Source organism: Scyliorhinus torazame, chromosome 9 (assembly GCF_047496885.1).
Source record: "Scyliorhinus torazame isolate Kashiwa2021f chromosome 9, sScyTor2.1, whole genome shotgun sequence".
Lineage (NCBI taxonomy): Eukaryota > Metazoa > Chordata > Chondrichthyes > Carcharhiniformes > Scyliorhinidae > Scyliorhinus > Scyliorhinus torazame.
The window spans coordinates 213,067,210-213,082,100 of NC_092715.1; the positions used below are offsets into that span (position 1 = coordinate 213,067,210).

At 53.7% G+C, this 14,891-nt stretch overlaps 1 protein-coding gene across 1 annotated transcript in view; it reads right to left on the reverse strand.

Annotated features, from left to right (window-relative positions):
• The window catches only part of LOC140430140 (paladin-like), a 157,878-nt gene that overhangs the window by 99,326 nt on the left and 43,661 nt on the right, over nt 1-14,891 (reverse strand). The window contains exons 9-10 of the mRNA XM_072517649.1: nt 12,570-12,686; nt 4,881-5,060 (exon numbers count right to left, since the gene is read on the reverse strand). Of these exons, the coding sequence (XP_072373750.1) occupies nt 4,881-5,060; nt 12,570-12,686 (297 nt within the window). The remainder of the gene's footprint in view (nt 1-4,880; nt 5,061-12,569; nt 12,687-14,891) is intronic.

Below are 14,891 nucleotides of genomic sequence, written 5' to 3' on the forward strand. Positions count from 1 at the left end.
CCTCCACCCCATCCCCATAACCCAGTAACCCAACCCAACACTAAGGGCAATTTTGGACATTAAGGGCAATTTTTAGCATGGCCAATCCACCTAACCTGCACATCTTTGGACTGTGGGAGGAAACCGGAGCATCCAGAGGAAACCCACGCACACACGGGGAGAATGTACAGACTCCGCACAGACAGTGACCCAAGCCGGAATCGAACCTGGGACCCTAGAGCTTTGAAGCAATTGCGCTATCCACAATGCTACCGTGCTGCCCGAAATAAGGGGCCAGAATTCTGGAACACCTACCCTAACAGCACTGCGGGTCTACCTCTGCCACATGGTCTGCAACAGTTTAAGAAGGCAACTCACCACCTTCTTCTCAAGGGCAATTAGGGATGAGGAATAAATGCTGGTCTAGCCACATTCCATGAACGAATTTTAAAAGTTCATTGCACATGCACACATTTCTGATGCTGGCGGCAACGACTAACGCTTTTGAAATGGCATTAGCCCGCAAAATGCAAGCATCCACTCAGAAGATTGCAGAGTCGACAGATCATGATGCTAATCATGATTTGATGTCAGCACTGACACGTTGGACCTCAAAACTCCAGCGAACACTCTTTCTCCATACAAAATTGAACATGTGTACAACAGCAGGAAGTACCCCTTACTATTTAAAAATATCATCGACTATCTTCATGCTAGTTGCTCTCTCCTGGCTCCTGCTGTAATTGTACAAGCATTTGCTAGTTTCCAGGTTATTTAATGTTGGTGTGGTCTACAGGGTGTGGTGGGGCACATGTTGAAGATACGGTTGCAGGAATTGCATCTCCCTTGAAGAATGACCAGGAGAATGAGTGGAGGCAACACAGAACAGGACAAGCTGCTTGAAGTGTGAGGAGAAGGAAGGGGAGGAAATGTATTCAGCAGGAGTTAATATCTGTCTAGAGTGATCAGGGAGTCATACTCAACCTCCATGAAGAACAGTGCGTCAAACATCTCTGCTTCACCATGAAGGTCCAAGCATTGTAGAGATAGGATAGCATAGCCAATGGCAATGAAGATGATTGTGACAATTAGCTTTTAAGCATCTGTTTCCTTCCAGGCTTGAGCCCATGATATATGTAACACCTCCCAGGTTACTGTTACTAAGACAGATCACGGATGTTCTGTGTTACAAGAGAGCTCAATAAATTATATTCTAGCTTGCCAGAAAGAAGTGGGCAGAATGAATACACGGCTTTGTGAGGATTGCAGGCTTCCCTATCATGCAAAGTCCAAACCAAATTTATAAATCAAACATCTCCACACTGTTCATTAAAATCAATGAATCGCCATTGTGCATCCCCATTTGTGCCTGCTTTCCACAGGCCTTTGTCCTAGTGCTCCTACACAATGCTATTCCAGTGGTTGCAGCATGGCTGGTGGAAGGCTGCTGACTATCAGTGGCGGAGACTGCAGGTGGCCTACAGGATGACCTTAACTAAATGTCAGTCTGGAAGGCCTGGCTTCTCAGCTTGGGGCAGCAGTAGACTAGGCTAGCTGGCTACAGGCAACGGAAAAAGATTGGCAGAGATGTGAGGAATGCTGTCATCCTGATAGAGGACAATGGGGTCATGTTCCATGATGCTACTGCCACTCTCCAGTGGTAGCACCTCAGCAATCCTAGCCATGTTATGTTGGATGACCTGTGATATCCTGCAAGCCCATTTGAACACTTGAACCCAGACTTATCATGGTACCAGTCTGAGTTTGCATGGTTTCATTCTGAACATTATAGCATTCAGACATCGGGGGTCTTTTGCTTGTCCTGCAATGGAAGCTGAGGCATCGCCTATCAGACATCGCATCCTGGATCAGGTTGCAAGTGTTCCCAGAGAGATGTCGGCCTCTTCCACTCTGAAAAGGGTAGGCCCCAAGCTCTGTGCAAAACCCTGAGACATGATAATGCAGGACTCCTCCATGCTCATTGACACTGGTACAGGCCTTTTGGCAGATGTGCTAATGTACCAAGCATTTCATTGTGTATACACATCAGCTTCTGTATGCTACGTCACTGAACTCCTAACTCAAGTCCTCTGTAGCAGAACTCATGTGCAACTTTTCCATCCAGTGAGTTAACACCTGCACATACTTTGTACCCTGACATGATTGCAGCCCACTTGTGCTCAGTGTCCCATTGAGTGGAACTTAATGGCCACATCCATGTTCCCGACCACTGGCAACCACAGTCATTTCCTGGAGCCCAGTCAGACAGGCCCCAACAAGAGCCCTGGATACCAGTGGGGCCTTCCACGGGGAGGTCCAATGAGATCAGCAGGGTCCCAACACTGAACTACTGAACCCACAGGGAGGCCACCAGGCACTGCCTGCCCCACCACTAATAAATGACCAGCAGTGATTGGATGAGGCCCTTAAGTGACCATTAATTGGACACCCGAGGAACTCAATTAACTTTGGGGTTGGAAAGCCATCCTTGAGCTTTCCCACTCATGACTGAATCAGGGGCATTCAGGAAGATGACGGCCTCTCCACATGCCTTCCCACCAGTTATAGGCCTTGCCTCCACCTCCCTGCCCATCATGTGTGGATCACACCTCTAAGCTATTCTCAAAAGAATAAGAAATGGTGCCTGAGAAGCAGAATTAGGTACAAGCACACTGTCATCTTCAATGGTTTCAACCCACAGCCTCAGTGACGACCACTCCATTGACCCATTGACTCATCCATGGGGTTTAAAGACATGTCTCCTGCCAGCTAGATGCTGCTACCTCCCCTTATGTGGTGTCATCTCTTCAAGAGAGGGGGATATTATGTCAGAGAGTCTGCTTCAATGTTTTTATGGTGTCACTGGAAATACCAGCATTCATTGCCTTAATTGCCCTTAATTGCCCTTGAACTGAGTGGTTTGCTCGGCCATTTCAGAGGACAATCATGGGTCACCCATATTGCTATGTGTCTGGAGTGACATTTAGGCCAGACCACATAAATATAGCAGATTTCCTTCCTGAAGGGCATTAGTGAAGCAAATGGGCTTTTACAACTATCGATGATGGGACCAGATTTTATTAATTTATCAACTGTCAGGGTGGGATTTGAACCTGTGTCAACAGAGCATTTGGCAGCCATGTGGACTACAAATCCAGTGACATTACCACTGCGCTACTGTCTCCCTGATGTGTGATGTGACTGTCACGGTTGAATAACTGCCATCTGTAAGTATGAGTGTGAAACTTGCAGCAGTGCTGAATGAGGGTGAATGAAGATATAGTCATGATTGATGGAGACTGTGCATTGGTCAGCGATGGAACTGTGGTGTATTGATCAGTGGGTGACGACTGTCGTGCAGTTGGTGGTATATGGCATTTGAAGATACATTAACTGACCTTTATCACTTGTGTTATGTCATTGAATTTCTTGTGGCTCTACATACCAGGCTGAATTCCCAGCATTGGCCACCTCAGTAACCTGGTCCCATTGCCTGGGGTTTGTCTGGATGTTTGCCTCCCCCCCTACGGACAGATGATGGGTGAAATCTTCCAGCTGTTCAAGCTGGCAGGATCTTCCAGTCCCGTCGATGGTGTATTTCTGCCACGGGTTACTTGGTGGCATGGGATGGACTCAAAGGCAAATCCCATTGACAGCGAGGGGACCAGAAGATCCCACCACCAGCCGACAGCGGGCTACCATCGCTGAGAAACATGCTGCGGGCAGGCCAGAGAAGCTCACACGATGTCTTTGCTCCTCTACATTTCGGAAACCAAGGCAATCTGTGCAATTCAGATGCTCTTGTAGTTTGCTTCCTGCCATGCTCCTTCGTTCCGTGTCTTTCCCAAGTCAAACTCATTTGTAGAATGCCTCTCAACACCTGTTCAAGCCAAAATGTATCTTCCCTTTAAGAGATGCAGGTTGGCTTAAAGTAGGCCGGTTGGCCGGAATTCATGCCAGCCTCTCAGGAAAATGTGCAGCACACTTACTATGGGCTGCATGCTGCAATCATTTAAACTAGCAGGCAGCACAAAGTTTGCGCGTGGCAGCATTGGCACAATGGGTGTGGGGGCAGGAGGGGATTGATTAGTCACACATGGCGATTCCCCCACCCAATTTCTGGTCTTGTATAAAGTTATTTTATCTTGTGGTCTATGATTCTGCTACCAGCATGGAGCCTCATTAATGGTGAGTGTGAATCATCAAAATCGAGCTTTATTTTCCTTGGCATCATGGAGAGGTTGTGGGATGTGTGCTGATCTGAACACGTAGCGTCTTCATGGCTGTATTGGGTTTCAGTAGCAGCACGGTAGCATAGTGGTTAGCACAATTGCTTCACAGCTCCAGGGTCCCAGGTTCAATTCCCGGCTGGGTCACTGTCTGTGCGGAGTCTGCACGTTCTCCCAGTGTCTGCGTGGGTTTTCTCCGGGTGCTCCGGTTTCCTCCCACAGTTCAAAGATGTGCCGGTTAGGTGGATTGGCCTCGCTAAATTGCCCTTAGTGTCCAAAATTGCCCTTAGTGTTGGGTGGGGTTACTGGGTTATGGGGCTAGGGTGGGAGTGTGGGCTTAGGGAGGGTGCTCTTTCGAAGAGCCGGTGCAGACTTGATGGGCTGAATGGCCTCCTTCTGCACTGTAAATTATATTTAAAAAAATAAAGTAACTGAAAATGGTGCAGAATAGAATTACAGGGCGTATCGCTAGTATTCAAAGTCTCCATTTATGGTGAAGGTAACCACTCTTACTAATGAACGCGCAGAACAAAATTAAGAACATTCAATGTAAGCAAATCTATCTGAAAGCAGTTTGTAAGCAGCAGAGTCTCTATGTAGCCAGGGTGCTTCTGGAGGTATTTTTATTTAAAAAAAACATTTACTTCGCGACTAGAAATAATGGGGACACACCTCCAGTTGCTCTACTGTTGCAGCAGGAATGATGATCTCCTGTTGGAGGTTGTTAACCTTCCTGAGTGAGTAGATTTTGCCATCTCCTTCTAGTACTGCTTCCTCTCGCAGGTTCAAACACAAGACTCTGGTAAACTTCCTGCGATCATCTGTCAGGTAGGACAGGATATGCGCCAATCCCTGCAATCAAAATGAATTTATTTTTAGGCCTCCGGTTACCATGTTCTCCAGCTTACCTGAGTAGAAGTGCCTCAGTTTTTCTTGTTATTTTCTGGATCACATTAGACCCACAATTAAGTTTGTAAGCTCCCAGAAACAATTGTCCACCAGTGTACCGAGGATTTGCCAATCAGTTTACAAGGAGTTGCCCAAGAGTATATAAAGGGCAAAATTTTCAGGGCCTGTTCACCATGGGCGCAAATCCCGTTATGATCGCTAACTCTCCCGAGAGGGCTGGTTTAGCTCAGTGGGATAGACAGCTGGTTTGTGATGCAGAACAAGGCCAGCAGCGCGGGTTCAATTCCTGTACCAGCTGAGAATTCTGAATTCTCCCTCAGTGTACCCGAATAGGCGCCGGAATGTGGCGACTAGGGGCTTTTCACAGTAACGTCATTGCACTGTTAATGTAAGCCTACTTGTGACAAAATATTTATTTATTTATTTAACAGTATTTTCGGCAGCAAACTCTCAGTTTGAGATCTTCCCTGGCACCCCCCCCCCCCTCGTCCGTCCGTCCGTCGACGACATAATCGGGCTCATGCCCAGGGAGTGGGTGAACCTGATTACCTTGGATTTGAACTGATTTAAATATTCAAAGATGGCTTAACGCCATTGCGTCCGGGGTCTTCAGAAGCTCCCCCGTCGGTGTGATGTAACGCCGGCGGGTTTTATTTCTGGTTTCCAAAAACGGAAGCCACTCATGATGACCACACAGGGGGTTAGGAGGTGAGAATAGCCCTCGGGCGGTGAGTGACATGGCAGGGAGGTGCAATGGCGCAATGCCCTGGCACTGCCCCGACGCAACACAGCCTGGGTGGCACAGCCAGGGTGGCCCTGCTAGGGGGCAGAGCCTCTAGGACGCGTGGCCTCGAAGGAACCCCATTAGGTGGGGGTGGGGGGGGGGGGGAGATAATAGGATGGTGCAATGAGGGGAGATATACACTTAGAATGTGCCCAATGTCGGTGAGGGAGAGGGGAGGGGGGGAAATGTTGAATAACCCTGATACCTCTATGGTGTGTGTGTGTGTGTGTGTGCGGTGGGGATGGGGAATGGTGACCTGACCATTGAGTATTTGCGGGGGGGGGAGCCCTGTGTTGGATGGTTGGGTTTGTTTCGTGGGGGTCTTGATGTCCAGTTGGGGGTCCTGATGTCCAGCTGGGGGTCCTGATGTCCGGGCGTGGGGGGGGAAGGGGGGGGGGGCGGGTCACGTCAGCGTAAATTAAAACACCTATATAATGGCGTCAACCAGTTCTGATGGTTGACGCCGGACAGCGCGGAGGTAGGTCACGGCGTGGGGTGGCCGCAGGAAAAGTGTCGGCATGGCCGATGTCGGTGGGGAGGGGGTGTGTGTGTGTGGAGGGGGGTACGTGTGTGGAGGGGGTATGTGTGGAGGGGGTTGCATGTTTGGAGGGGAGGGTGCATGTGTGGAGGGGGTACGTGTGTGGAGGGGGATGTGTGTGTGGACGGGGATGTGTGTGTGGAGGGGGGTGTGTGGAGGGGGGTGCATGTGTGGAGGGGGGGGTGTGGAGGGGGGGTTGCGTGTGTGGGGGGGTGGAGGGGGGTGCGTGTGTGGAGGGGGTGTGTGGGGAGGGGGGGTTGCGTGTTTGGAGGGGAGGGTGCGTGTGCGGAGGGGTTGTGTGTGGAGGGGGTGCGTGTGTGGAGGGTGTGTGTGTGGAGGGGTGCGTGTGTGGAGGGGGGGTGTGTGTGTGGAGGGGATGTGTGTGTGGCGGGGGTATGTGGAGGGGGGTGCATGTGTGGAGGGGGTGTGTGTGGAGGGGGGGTTGCGTGTGTGGGGGGGTGTGGAGGGGGGTGCATGTGTGGAGGGGGTGTGTGTGGAGGGGGGGTTGCGTGTTTGGAGGGGAGGGTGCGTGTGCGGAGGGGTTGTGTGTGGAGGGGGGGTGCGTGTGTGGAGGGGGGTGTGTGTGGAGGGGGGGTGCGTGTGTGGAGGGGGGTGTGTGGAGGGGTGCATGTGTGGAGGGGGATGTGTGTGTGGAGGGGGGTGCATGTGTAGAGGGGGGGTGTGGAGGGGGGGTTGCGTGTGTGGAGGGGAAGGTGCGTGTGTGGAGGGGGTGTGTGTGGAGGGGGGGTTGTGTGTTTGGAGGGGAGGGTGTGTGTGTGGAGGGGGAGGGTGTGTGGAGGGGGAGGGTGTGTGTGGAGGGGAGGGTGCGTATGTGGACGCGACGATGCAGCCCATGGCACCTGGCTGCGGGGGGGGCAATGCTGACACATCGTCTATGCCCCCCACCCCCTGCAGGCCGTCATGTTTGGTGATCACCCAGCGATGTTGGCCGCCGTGGCGGGAGCCGCACTTCTACATGTTGCCCTGGGGGAGCTGGAGCGGGAGGGTGCCAGGGAGGCAGCGGAGGCTGCCGCAGAGCAACGTGCTGCAGAGGGGCAGGTGGCAGCCACCCAGGCTGGAGGGCTGCCTGCCCGACAGGACGAGGAGGAGGAGGAGGGGGAGGAGGAGGTGGTGGCGCCACAACGTCGGAGACGCCGGAGGAGGCCCCGTGTGTACCGGCCCCGCTCGTCTTACCAGGACCTCACGGACCGGGAATGCAGGAGGAGACTCCGGATGAGCCGGTAAATCGTGGCAGACATCTGCCACCTGATGGCGCACCTGGCACCGCGTGGAACTGGGGGAGGACACCCTCGCCCCCATGTCCGTCAAGGTTACGGTGGCCCTGAACTTTTATGCCACGGGGTCATTCCAGGCGCCGAGTGGGGACCTGTCCGGCATCTTGCAGACATCTGTGCACCAGTGCATCCGGGCAGTGACAGACGCCCTATATGCCACTGCGGACCACCACATCCAGTTCCCCGTGGACCAGGCCAGCCAGGATGCCCGGGCAGCGGGCTTCGCTGCCGTGGCCGGGTTTCCCATGGTCCAGGGGGCGATCGATGGGATGCACGTTGCCATGCGGCCACCTGCGGATAACAGGGTTGTGTTCACCAATAGGAAGGGGACCTATTCCATGAACATTCAGGTGGTCTGCGACCACCGCATGATGATCCTGCACGTCTGCGCCCGGTACCCTGGCAGTGTACATGACTCATTCGTATTGGCGCAGTCTTACATCCCCGGCATGTTCGAGGGACACCCCCCACGGCTGAGGGGCTGGTTGCTGGGCGACAGGGGTTACCCGTTGCGGTCATGGCTGGTGACGCCTATACAGAGGCCACAGACTGATGCGGAGAACGGCTACAACGATGCCCATGCAGCGACCAGGGGTGTGATAGAGAGGTGCTTTGGGCTGCTAAAAATGAGCTTAAGGTGCCTGGAGCACTCTGGAGGGGCCCTCCAGTACTCGTCAGATAGGGTCGGCCGCATCGTTGTGGTCTGCTGCGTCCTGCTCAACATAACCCAGCAGAGGGGCGATGTGCTGCAGGCAGAGGAGGGGGAAGGGGAGGAGCAGCAAGACGAGGCGCAGACCTCCCCAGATGAGGAGGATGGCAATGGTCAGGACAGACGGACTGGACATGGACGGGAGGCTGCCCACCGTTACCGGCTGGGCCAGCGGGCACGGGACAGGCTGATAGCCGCCCGGTTCACTGACTAGCCGGGCGTGGGATTCGCCGAGTATGGGCACAGACTGCACACCACGGCACCAGCCGACCACCCTCACCCCCTCACCAACCACCCTCACCCCCCCCACCCCCACCCACCACCCTCACCCCACCCACTGATGCTCACCTCATACCACCCCCCCCGCACGCATCGGAGAGAGCACAGAGGCAGCTTCTGTAGGTGTGAAAGTGAATTTAATAACAAACAGTCCATACACGTGCCCTAGCCCCTATAACTAATCTGTGCCCTGCACCCGTGCAAACTTACTCAGTGTCTAATTGTTTGGCCTTACGGGCCCTTTGACTACGTCTAGGTGGTTCCCCAGACGGTACAGCAGAACTGGAGGTGGACCCCTGTGATTCCTGCCCTGTGACTCGGGATCCCTTTGGCGGCCGTTTCCTGGTGCGGCCTGGCCTAGACCATCCCATGCCCCCCCCCCCCCCCCCCCCCGACACCTGGCGATGCCAGTCCTGGAGACCCGCCCTGGTACCACAAGGATCTGCAAGTTTGCAGCCATGGAGCTCAGGGAGTTGGCCATCCCTGTCTGTGTCTGGGCGACGCCGGACAGCACCTGGGCAATGGCGTCGATGCTCTCAGCGATGGCCTACAGAGACTGGACCACTGCCTGCAGAGAGTGGGCCATGGCCTGCTGAGACTGGGCCACGGCATTCAGCGCCTCTGCCATCTGCCGCTGGCTCTGGCTCATGGCTTCCTGTGAGCGGGCAGCCATGTCTTGGGCCACAGACGCCGCCTGCATGGAAAGCCCCAGGCCTTGCATACTGCTCCCATGTATGACACCGTCACACCCATTGCCTCCACCGTGAACGCGGCCCTTGCAGTTTCGGCCGGGTGGCACGCATGACCGGCACCACTCCCAGCTCCTGGACGCAGGTGGACTCCTCCACCTGCAGCTGCAGCTGCCGCAAGCCGCCCGTCACCCCCTCCACTTGTCTCCGGGTCGCTGGCTGCATCGGGTCTATGGGTGGGAGTGGTAACTCCAGGAACCCGTGACCCGTCTGAGCGGCAGATGGTTGCCTGCACCGGGATGCCCTCTGACCGCCCGGCCCCTCAGCTGCTCATACCTCCACCTGCTGTACCGGGACGGCTGTGGTGTGCGCACCAGTGAGTGTACCAGAAGCCTCATCGCTAAAGTGCCCAACCGAGGTGAGTGTCTCTGCAATGGTGGAGGGTGTTGGAGATAGCAGTGGCGTTGTGTTGTGCTCCTCATCCGACCCGAAGTCCATGGTCCCCTGGGGTTGCAGTTCCTGTTTACCCAGGGGTGGACACAGGGGTCCATCCCTTGTGTGTCGGTGTCGTTTGTGTCAGTGTCCCGGGTAGGGGTGTCCTGGCCTTCAGTGTCCTGGGTAGGGGTGTCCTGGGTAGCGGTGTCCTGGGTAGCGGTATCCTGGGTAGGAGTGTCCTGGGTAGGGGTGTCCTGGGTAGGTGTGTCCTGGGTAGGAGTGTCCTGGGTAGGGGTGTCCTGGGTAGCGGTGTCCTGGGTAGGGGTGTCCTGGCTAGGGGTGTCCTGGCTAGGGGTGTCCTGGGTAGCGGTCTCCTGGGCGTCAGTGTCCTGGGTAGGGGTGTCCTGGGTAGGTGTGTCCTGGGTAGGGGTGTCCTGGGTAAGGGTGTCCTGGGTAAGGGTGTCCTGGGTAGGGGTGTCCTGGGTAGGTGTGTCCTGGGTAGGGGTGTCCTGGGTAGGGGTGTCCTGCGTGAGTGTGTCCTGGGTAGGGGTGTCCTGGGTGGGTGTGTCCTGGGTAGGGGTGTCCTGGGTAGGGGTGTCCTGGGTAGGGGTGTCCTGGGTAGGGGTGTCCTGGGTAGGGGTGTCCTGGGTGGGTGTGTCCTGGGTAGGTGTGTCCTGGGTAGGTGTGTCCTGGATAGGGGTGTCCTGGGTAGGGGTGTCCTGGGTAGGGGTGTCCTGGGTAGGGGTGTCCTGGGTAGGGGTGTCCTGGGTAGGTGTGTCCTGGGTAGGGGTATCCTGGGTAGGGGTATCCTGGGTAGGGGTGTCCTGGGCAGGGGTGTCCTGGATAGGGGTATACTGGGTAGGAGTGTCCTGGGTAGCAGCGTCCTGGGTAGCGATGTCCTGGGTAGGGGTGTCCTGGGTAGGGATGTCCTGGGTAGGGGTATCCTGGGTAGCAGTGTCCTGGGTAGCGATGTCCTCGGTAGGGGTGTCCTGGGTAGGGATGTCCTGGGTAGGGGTATCCTGGGTAGCAGTGTCCTGGGTAGCGATGTCCTCGGTAGGGGTGTCCTGGCTCAGCTGCGACGGGGGCCTGTGGCTGCCCCCCTCATTGCTGGATGCCGCCCGCCTGCGTCGCCGCACTCGCACGAGACGGGGGCGTCGTCTCCCTCGTGCTCCGGGTCTGTCCATGTCTCGTGGCCGCCCTGGGGCGTCCTGGGGGCGTCGGATGCCGGAGGGGCCAGGCCGCTCCCTGTCTCTTGGCCACCCTGAATCATCCTGGGGGCGGTCGTCATCCGCGAGGGCGGGTGCCTCGACTTTTGGTCCTGCAATACACAATACAGCATGCATGGTTAGACACGCAGACGGGGATCGGGGAATATGGGGGAGGGGGGATATGGGGGAAGGGAGATAAGGGGTATATGGGGAGGGGGGGATATGGGGAGAGGATATGGGGAGGGAGATATGGGGGAAGGGGGAAATGGGGGAAGGGGGATATGGGGAGGGGGACGTGGGGGAGGGGGATATGGGGGAGGGGTGATATGGGGAAGGCGGATATGGGGGAAGGGGGCTATGGAGGAAAGGGGTATGGGAGGGGGGATATGGGGGGGATATGGGGGAGGGGGGAAAGGGGGGCAGGCCGTGTGGGTCTCACTTGGTGGTGCGCCCCCGACCTCTGCATCGGCAACCTCCCGGTCCTCGGGTCTGCCTGCGAGTTCCAGGGCCTCTCCTCATGAACGGTGAGTGGTCTCTCATCAGCTCGGCCCCCTCTGGTCCTCTCACGCTCCCTGTTGTTGTGTGCGCGTTTCCCCTTTGGGGGGCGGGCGGGTGGGTGGCAGGGATAAAGGGCAACAGTGTTAGGCAGGGATATAAATGCAGGCCAGCGGTTGTGCGTACATTGGCAGATGTGTGCAGCACATCCTGCCACTGCACGCTGCATGGGCTGTGCCGCACATCGGAGGGGGGGGGGGGGGGGGTACTCACCCTGGCTGCCCTGACAAGGTCACTGACCTTCCTGTGGCACTGGGCACCTGTCCTTGGTGTTACTGCCACAGCGCTGACGGCATCTGCCACCTCCCTCCACAAGCGCCGGCTGAGACGTGAGGAGACCCTGCGGCATTATCCAGGGTACAGGGCCTCCCTCCTCTGCTCAACTGCGTCCAGGAGCGCCTCGATGTCGCGCTCCTGGAACCTCGGGGCTGCGCGGTGGGCAGCCATCTTGACTGCTCTCCGGGTTGGGGGGGGGGTGTGGTCGCCGTCTTCCACGCTGATATTAGCCCATTCCGAGCCGGAGAGTTTGCACGGTTTGGGGGGCCCGAGTGATCCACGCCGTTTTTGGCGCCGGGTTCCGGCGATCACGCCGATTATCGGAGAATCCCGCCCTATATATCAGATTTGTTCAGCTGTAGGTAGATGAGCTCTGTACCACAATAGAGTCCACAAATTTACTGAGGAGCTAAAAACTAAGATTTACAGGAGTTACAACCCGAATGCAAATCTACCTAGCAGTAAATAGATCTACCAACCATTTTATATAAGGCAACGACCACCATTTAAAGGAGCTGCTGACAGTATATCGAGATATCGAGATATTGCCTGAGCATATGCAATGTATACAGGATGCTTGAGGAATATATAGAGGAGCTGTGGGATAGAGCTTTCCATTAGTGTGATTGAGGCTGTCCTACTGAATCTGAATGAGCGAACGGTGAAATGAATGGCTTTGCTAACCTCTGGATTGGGTTGTGCCATTCCACACACAGGCATTTTGGAAACTTTTCTGTAGTTTGCCACTTTCATCTGTCTCAGACTGCTCATTTCATCGAGGTCCAGAGACTCATCAGCGAGCTGCAGGTCAAAAGCAGAGAGTCAATTTGCTCCTGTAAAGGAGTTACAATTATACTGAGCTTTTTAATCAGAGGAAAAAATATAGTCAGTGTTCATTCGGCACTTATTATTGAGCGCAGTTATGCATGAAATAGTGTTTACTCCTGTGCAATAAACAGAATCAGTTATAACATAGACTGACGGGTTGACTGAGTCTATTCATGTGGTTGAATCATTCAGAATGACTAAAGTGCAATTGTTTTTTCAGGGGTTTTAGAAGATAGTTATATTTTTGAGTGTTCGTCTTGGAAAATGATGCGTGAGAGTGTGGAAGAATCTATGCTTAGGCATTAGGAGTATGTTTGAAGTGCATCATGCAACACTAGTCCAATTTTTCAATGTATTGCTTAATGGCTTCTGCTATGCATGCATTTCCACTGCATAGACAGTCAAACAACAACAATAACTTGCATTGATTTAGCTCCTTTGCCAGAGCAAAATATCCTGAGCACTTTGTAAGAGAACTATCAGGCAGAATTTGGCGCCCAGCTATGAAAGGAGATAAAGACTGATAATCAAATGCTTGTCATAAAGAGCATCTTAAGAAGAGAGAGACAGAGCTATGTCAAAGCTTAAATAGAGAATTCCAGTGGTTAGAGCACAAACAATTGAAGGCACAGCTGACAATGGAGAGACAAAAGGGAATTGGGATGCACAAAAGACCAGATTTGGAGAAACAAATGCGATCTTAGAACGTTGTAGGAGATTATAGAGATGAGCAGAGGTAAGATCATGGAACGATTTGAATATAAGAATGACCATGCTCACCATGGTCCAGTGCAAGTGAGGATGTGTAAATGAGACTTGGTGTAAGTTAAGATACAAGCAGCAGAGTTTAAATAAATTGAAGTTCATGGACAGTGGAAGATGAGAGGCTGATCTGGAGAGCATCGGACCAGTTAAGTATGAAGATCACAACAGCATGATGAGGGATTCAGGAACACAGGAGTTGACAATCATTCAGAGTTAACTTGCCAGGCCTTTCCTCCTATAGCATAAATTGCTGTGATTGTTCGAAATTTGACATTTTTGCACTTTTCCTGATGAGTGCAAGATGAAAAACTTTGGTGGCATGTCGCTCACTTCAGCAATATTAAATGTCTGTGCTGCCAAACAACTCAGAGTTGGAATCAGGAAGTCGTGCTGATGAAGAGGAGATAGGGTTGGGCTTTCGTGTCAAATATAACACAAATACTGTGAACGGTCTCCGAGTTACTGACTGCATCCCTCTCCCTAGCAACAGTCAGAGACTGAGATACAAGGGAGTCAGGGGTTATGGGGGGCAGGCAGGAAAGTGGAGGTAAGGCCACAGTCAGATCAGCCATGATCTTATTCAATGGCAGCGCAGACTCAAGGGGCCAAATGGTTTATTCAAGTTCCTATTCATTATGTTCTTATGTTCACTGGTCCGTTCACAACCTTGGTGTTCGATTTGATCCGCAGAGAGCTTCCAACTTCTCGTTCATGCCAACACTCCCTCCTGCCACCTGCGTTACACCTTCAACTTTGCCACTGTCTCAGCTTATCAGCTGCTCAAGCCCTCATTCATGCCTTTGTTGCCTCTATATTTAACTATTCCAACACATTCTTGGCAGCCCTCCTCCGTTCAACTCTCTGTAAACGTGAACTCACCCAAAACCCATCTGCCCGTGTCTTAACTCATAGCAAATCCCATTCCCCATCACGTGTTCTTGGTCACTTACATTAGTTTGAGGTCAAGCAGCGTCCTTGTTTTCAGATCCCTGGTGGCGTTTCTCTGTAATCTCTTCCAGCTCTACAACCCTCCGATATATCTGCACTCCTCTAAACCTAGCCTTTGGTGCATTCCCAATTATAATTGCTCCACCCACCACTGCTTGCCATGCCGTCAGTTGCATAGGCCCAAACTCTGGAATTCCCTTGGCTTTCCTCCTTAAAACCAACCCCCATGACCAATCTTTTGGTCATCTACCTAATGTCCCTTTATGTGGTTGGTGTCATATTTGGCTTTGTAATGTGCTTGTGAGTACCTTGGGATGTTTCATTACATTAACGGCCCTTGGCAGGTAGAAGTGAAAGTTCCTGTTGATGGTTCAAACTCAGACGGTGACTTGGGAGCAGTTCAAATTCTTAGCTAAGGAACGGAGATTGTGGCAGGAGAGAAAGATGAATTATTTTGGTTTACCG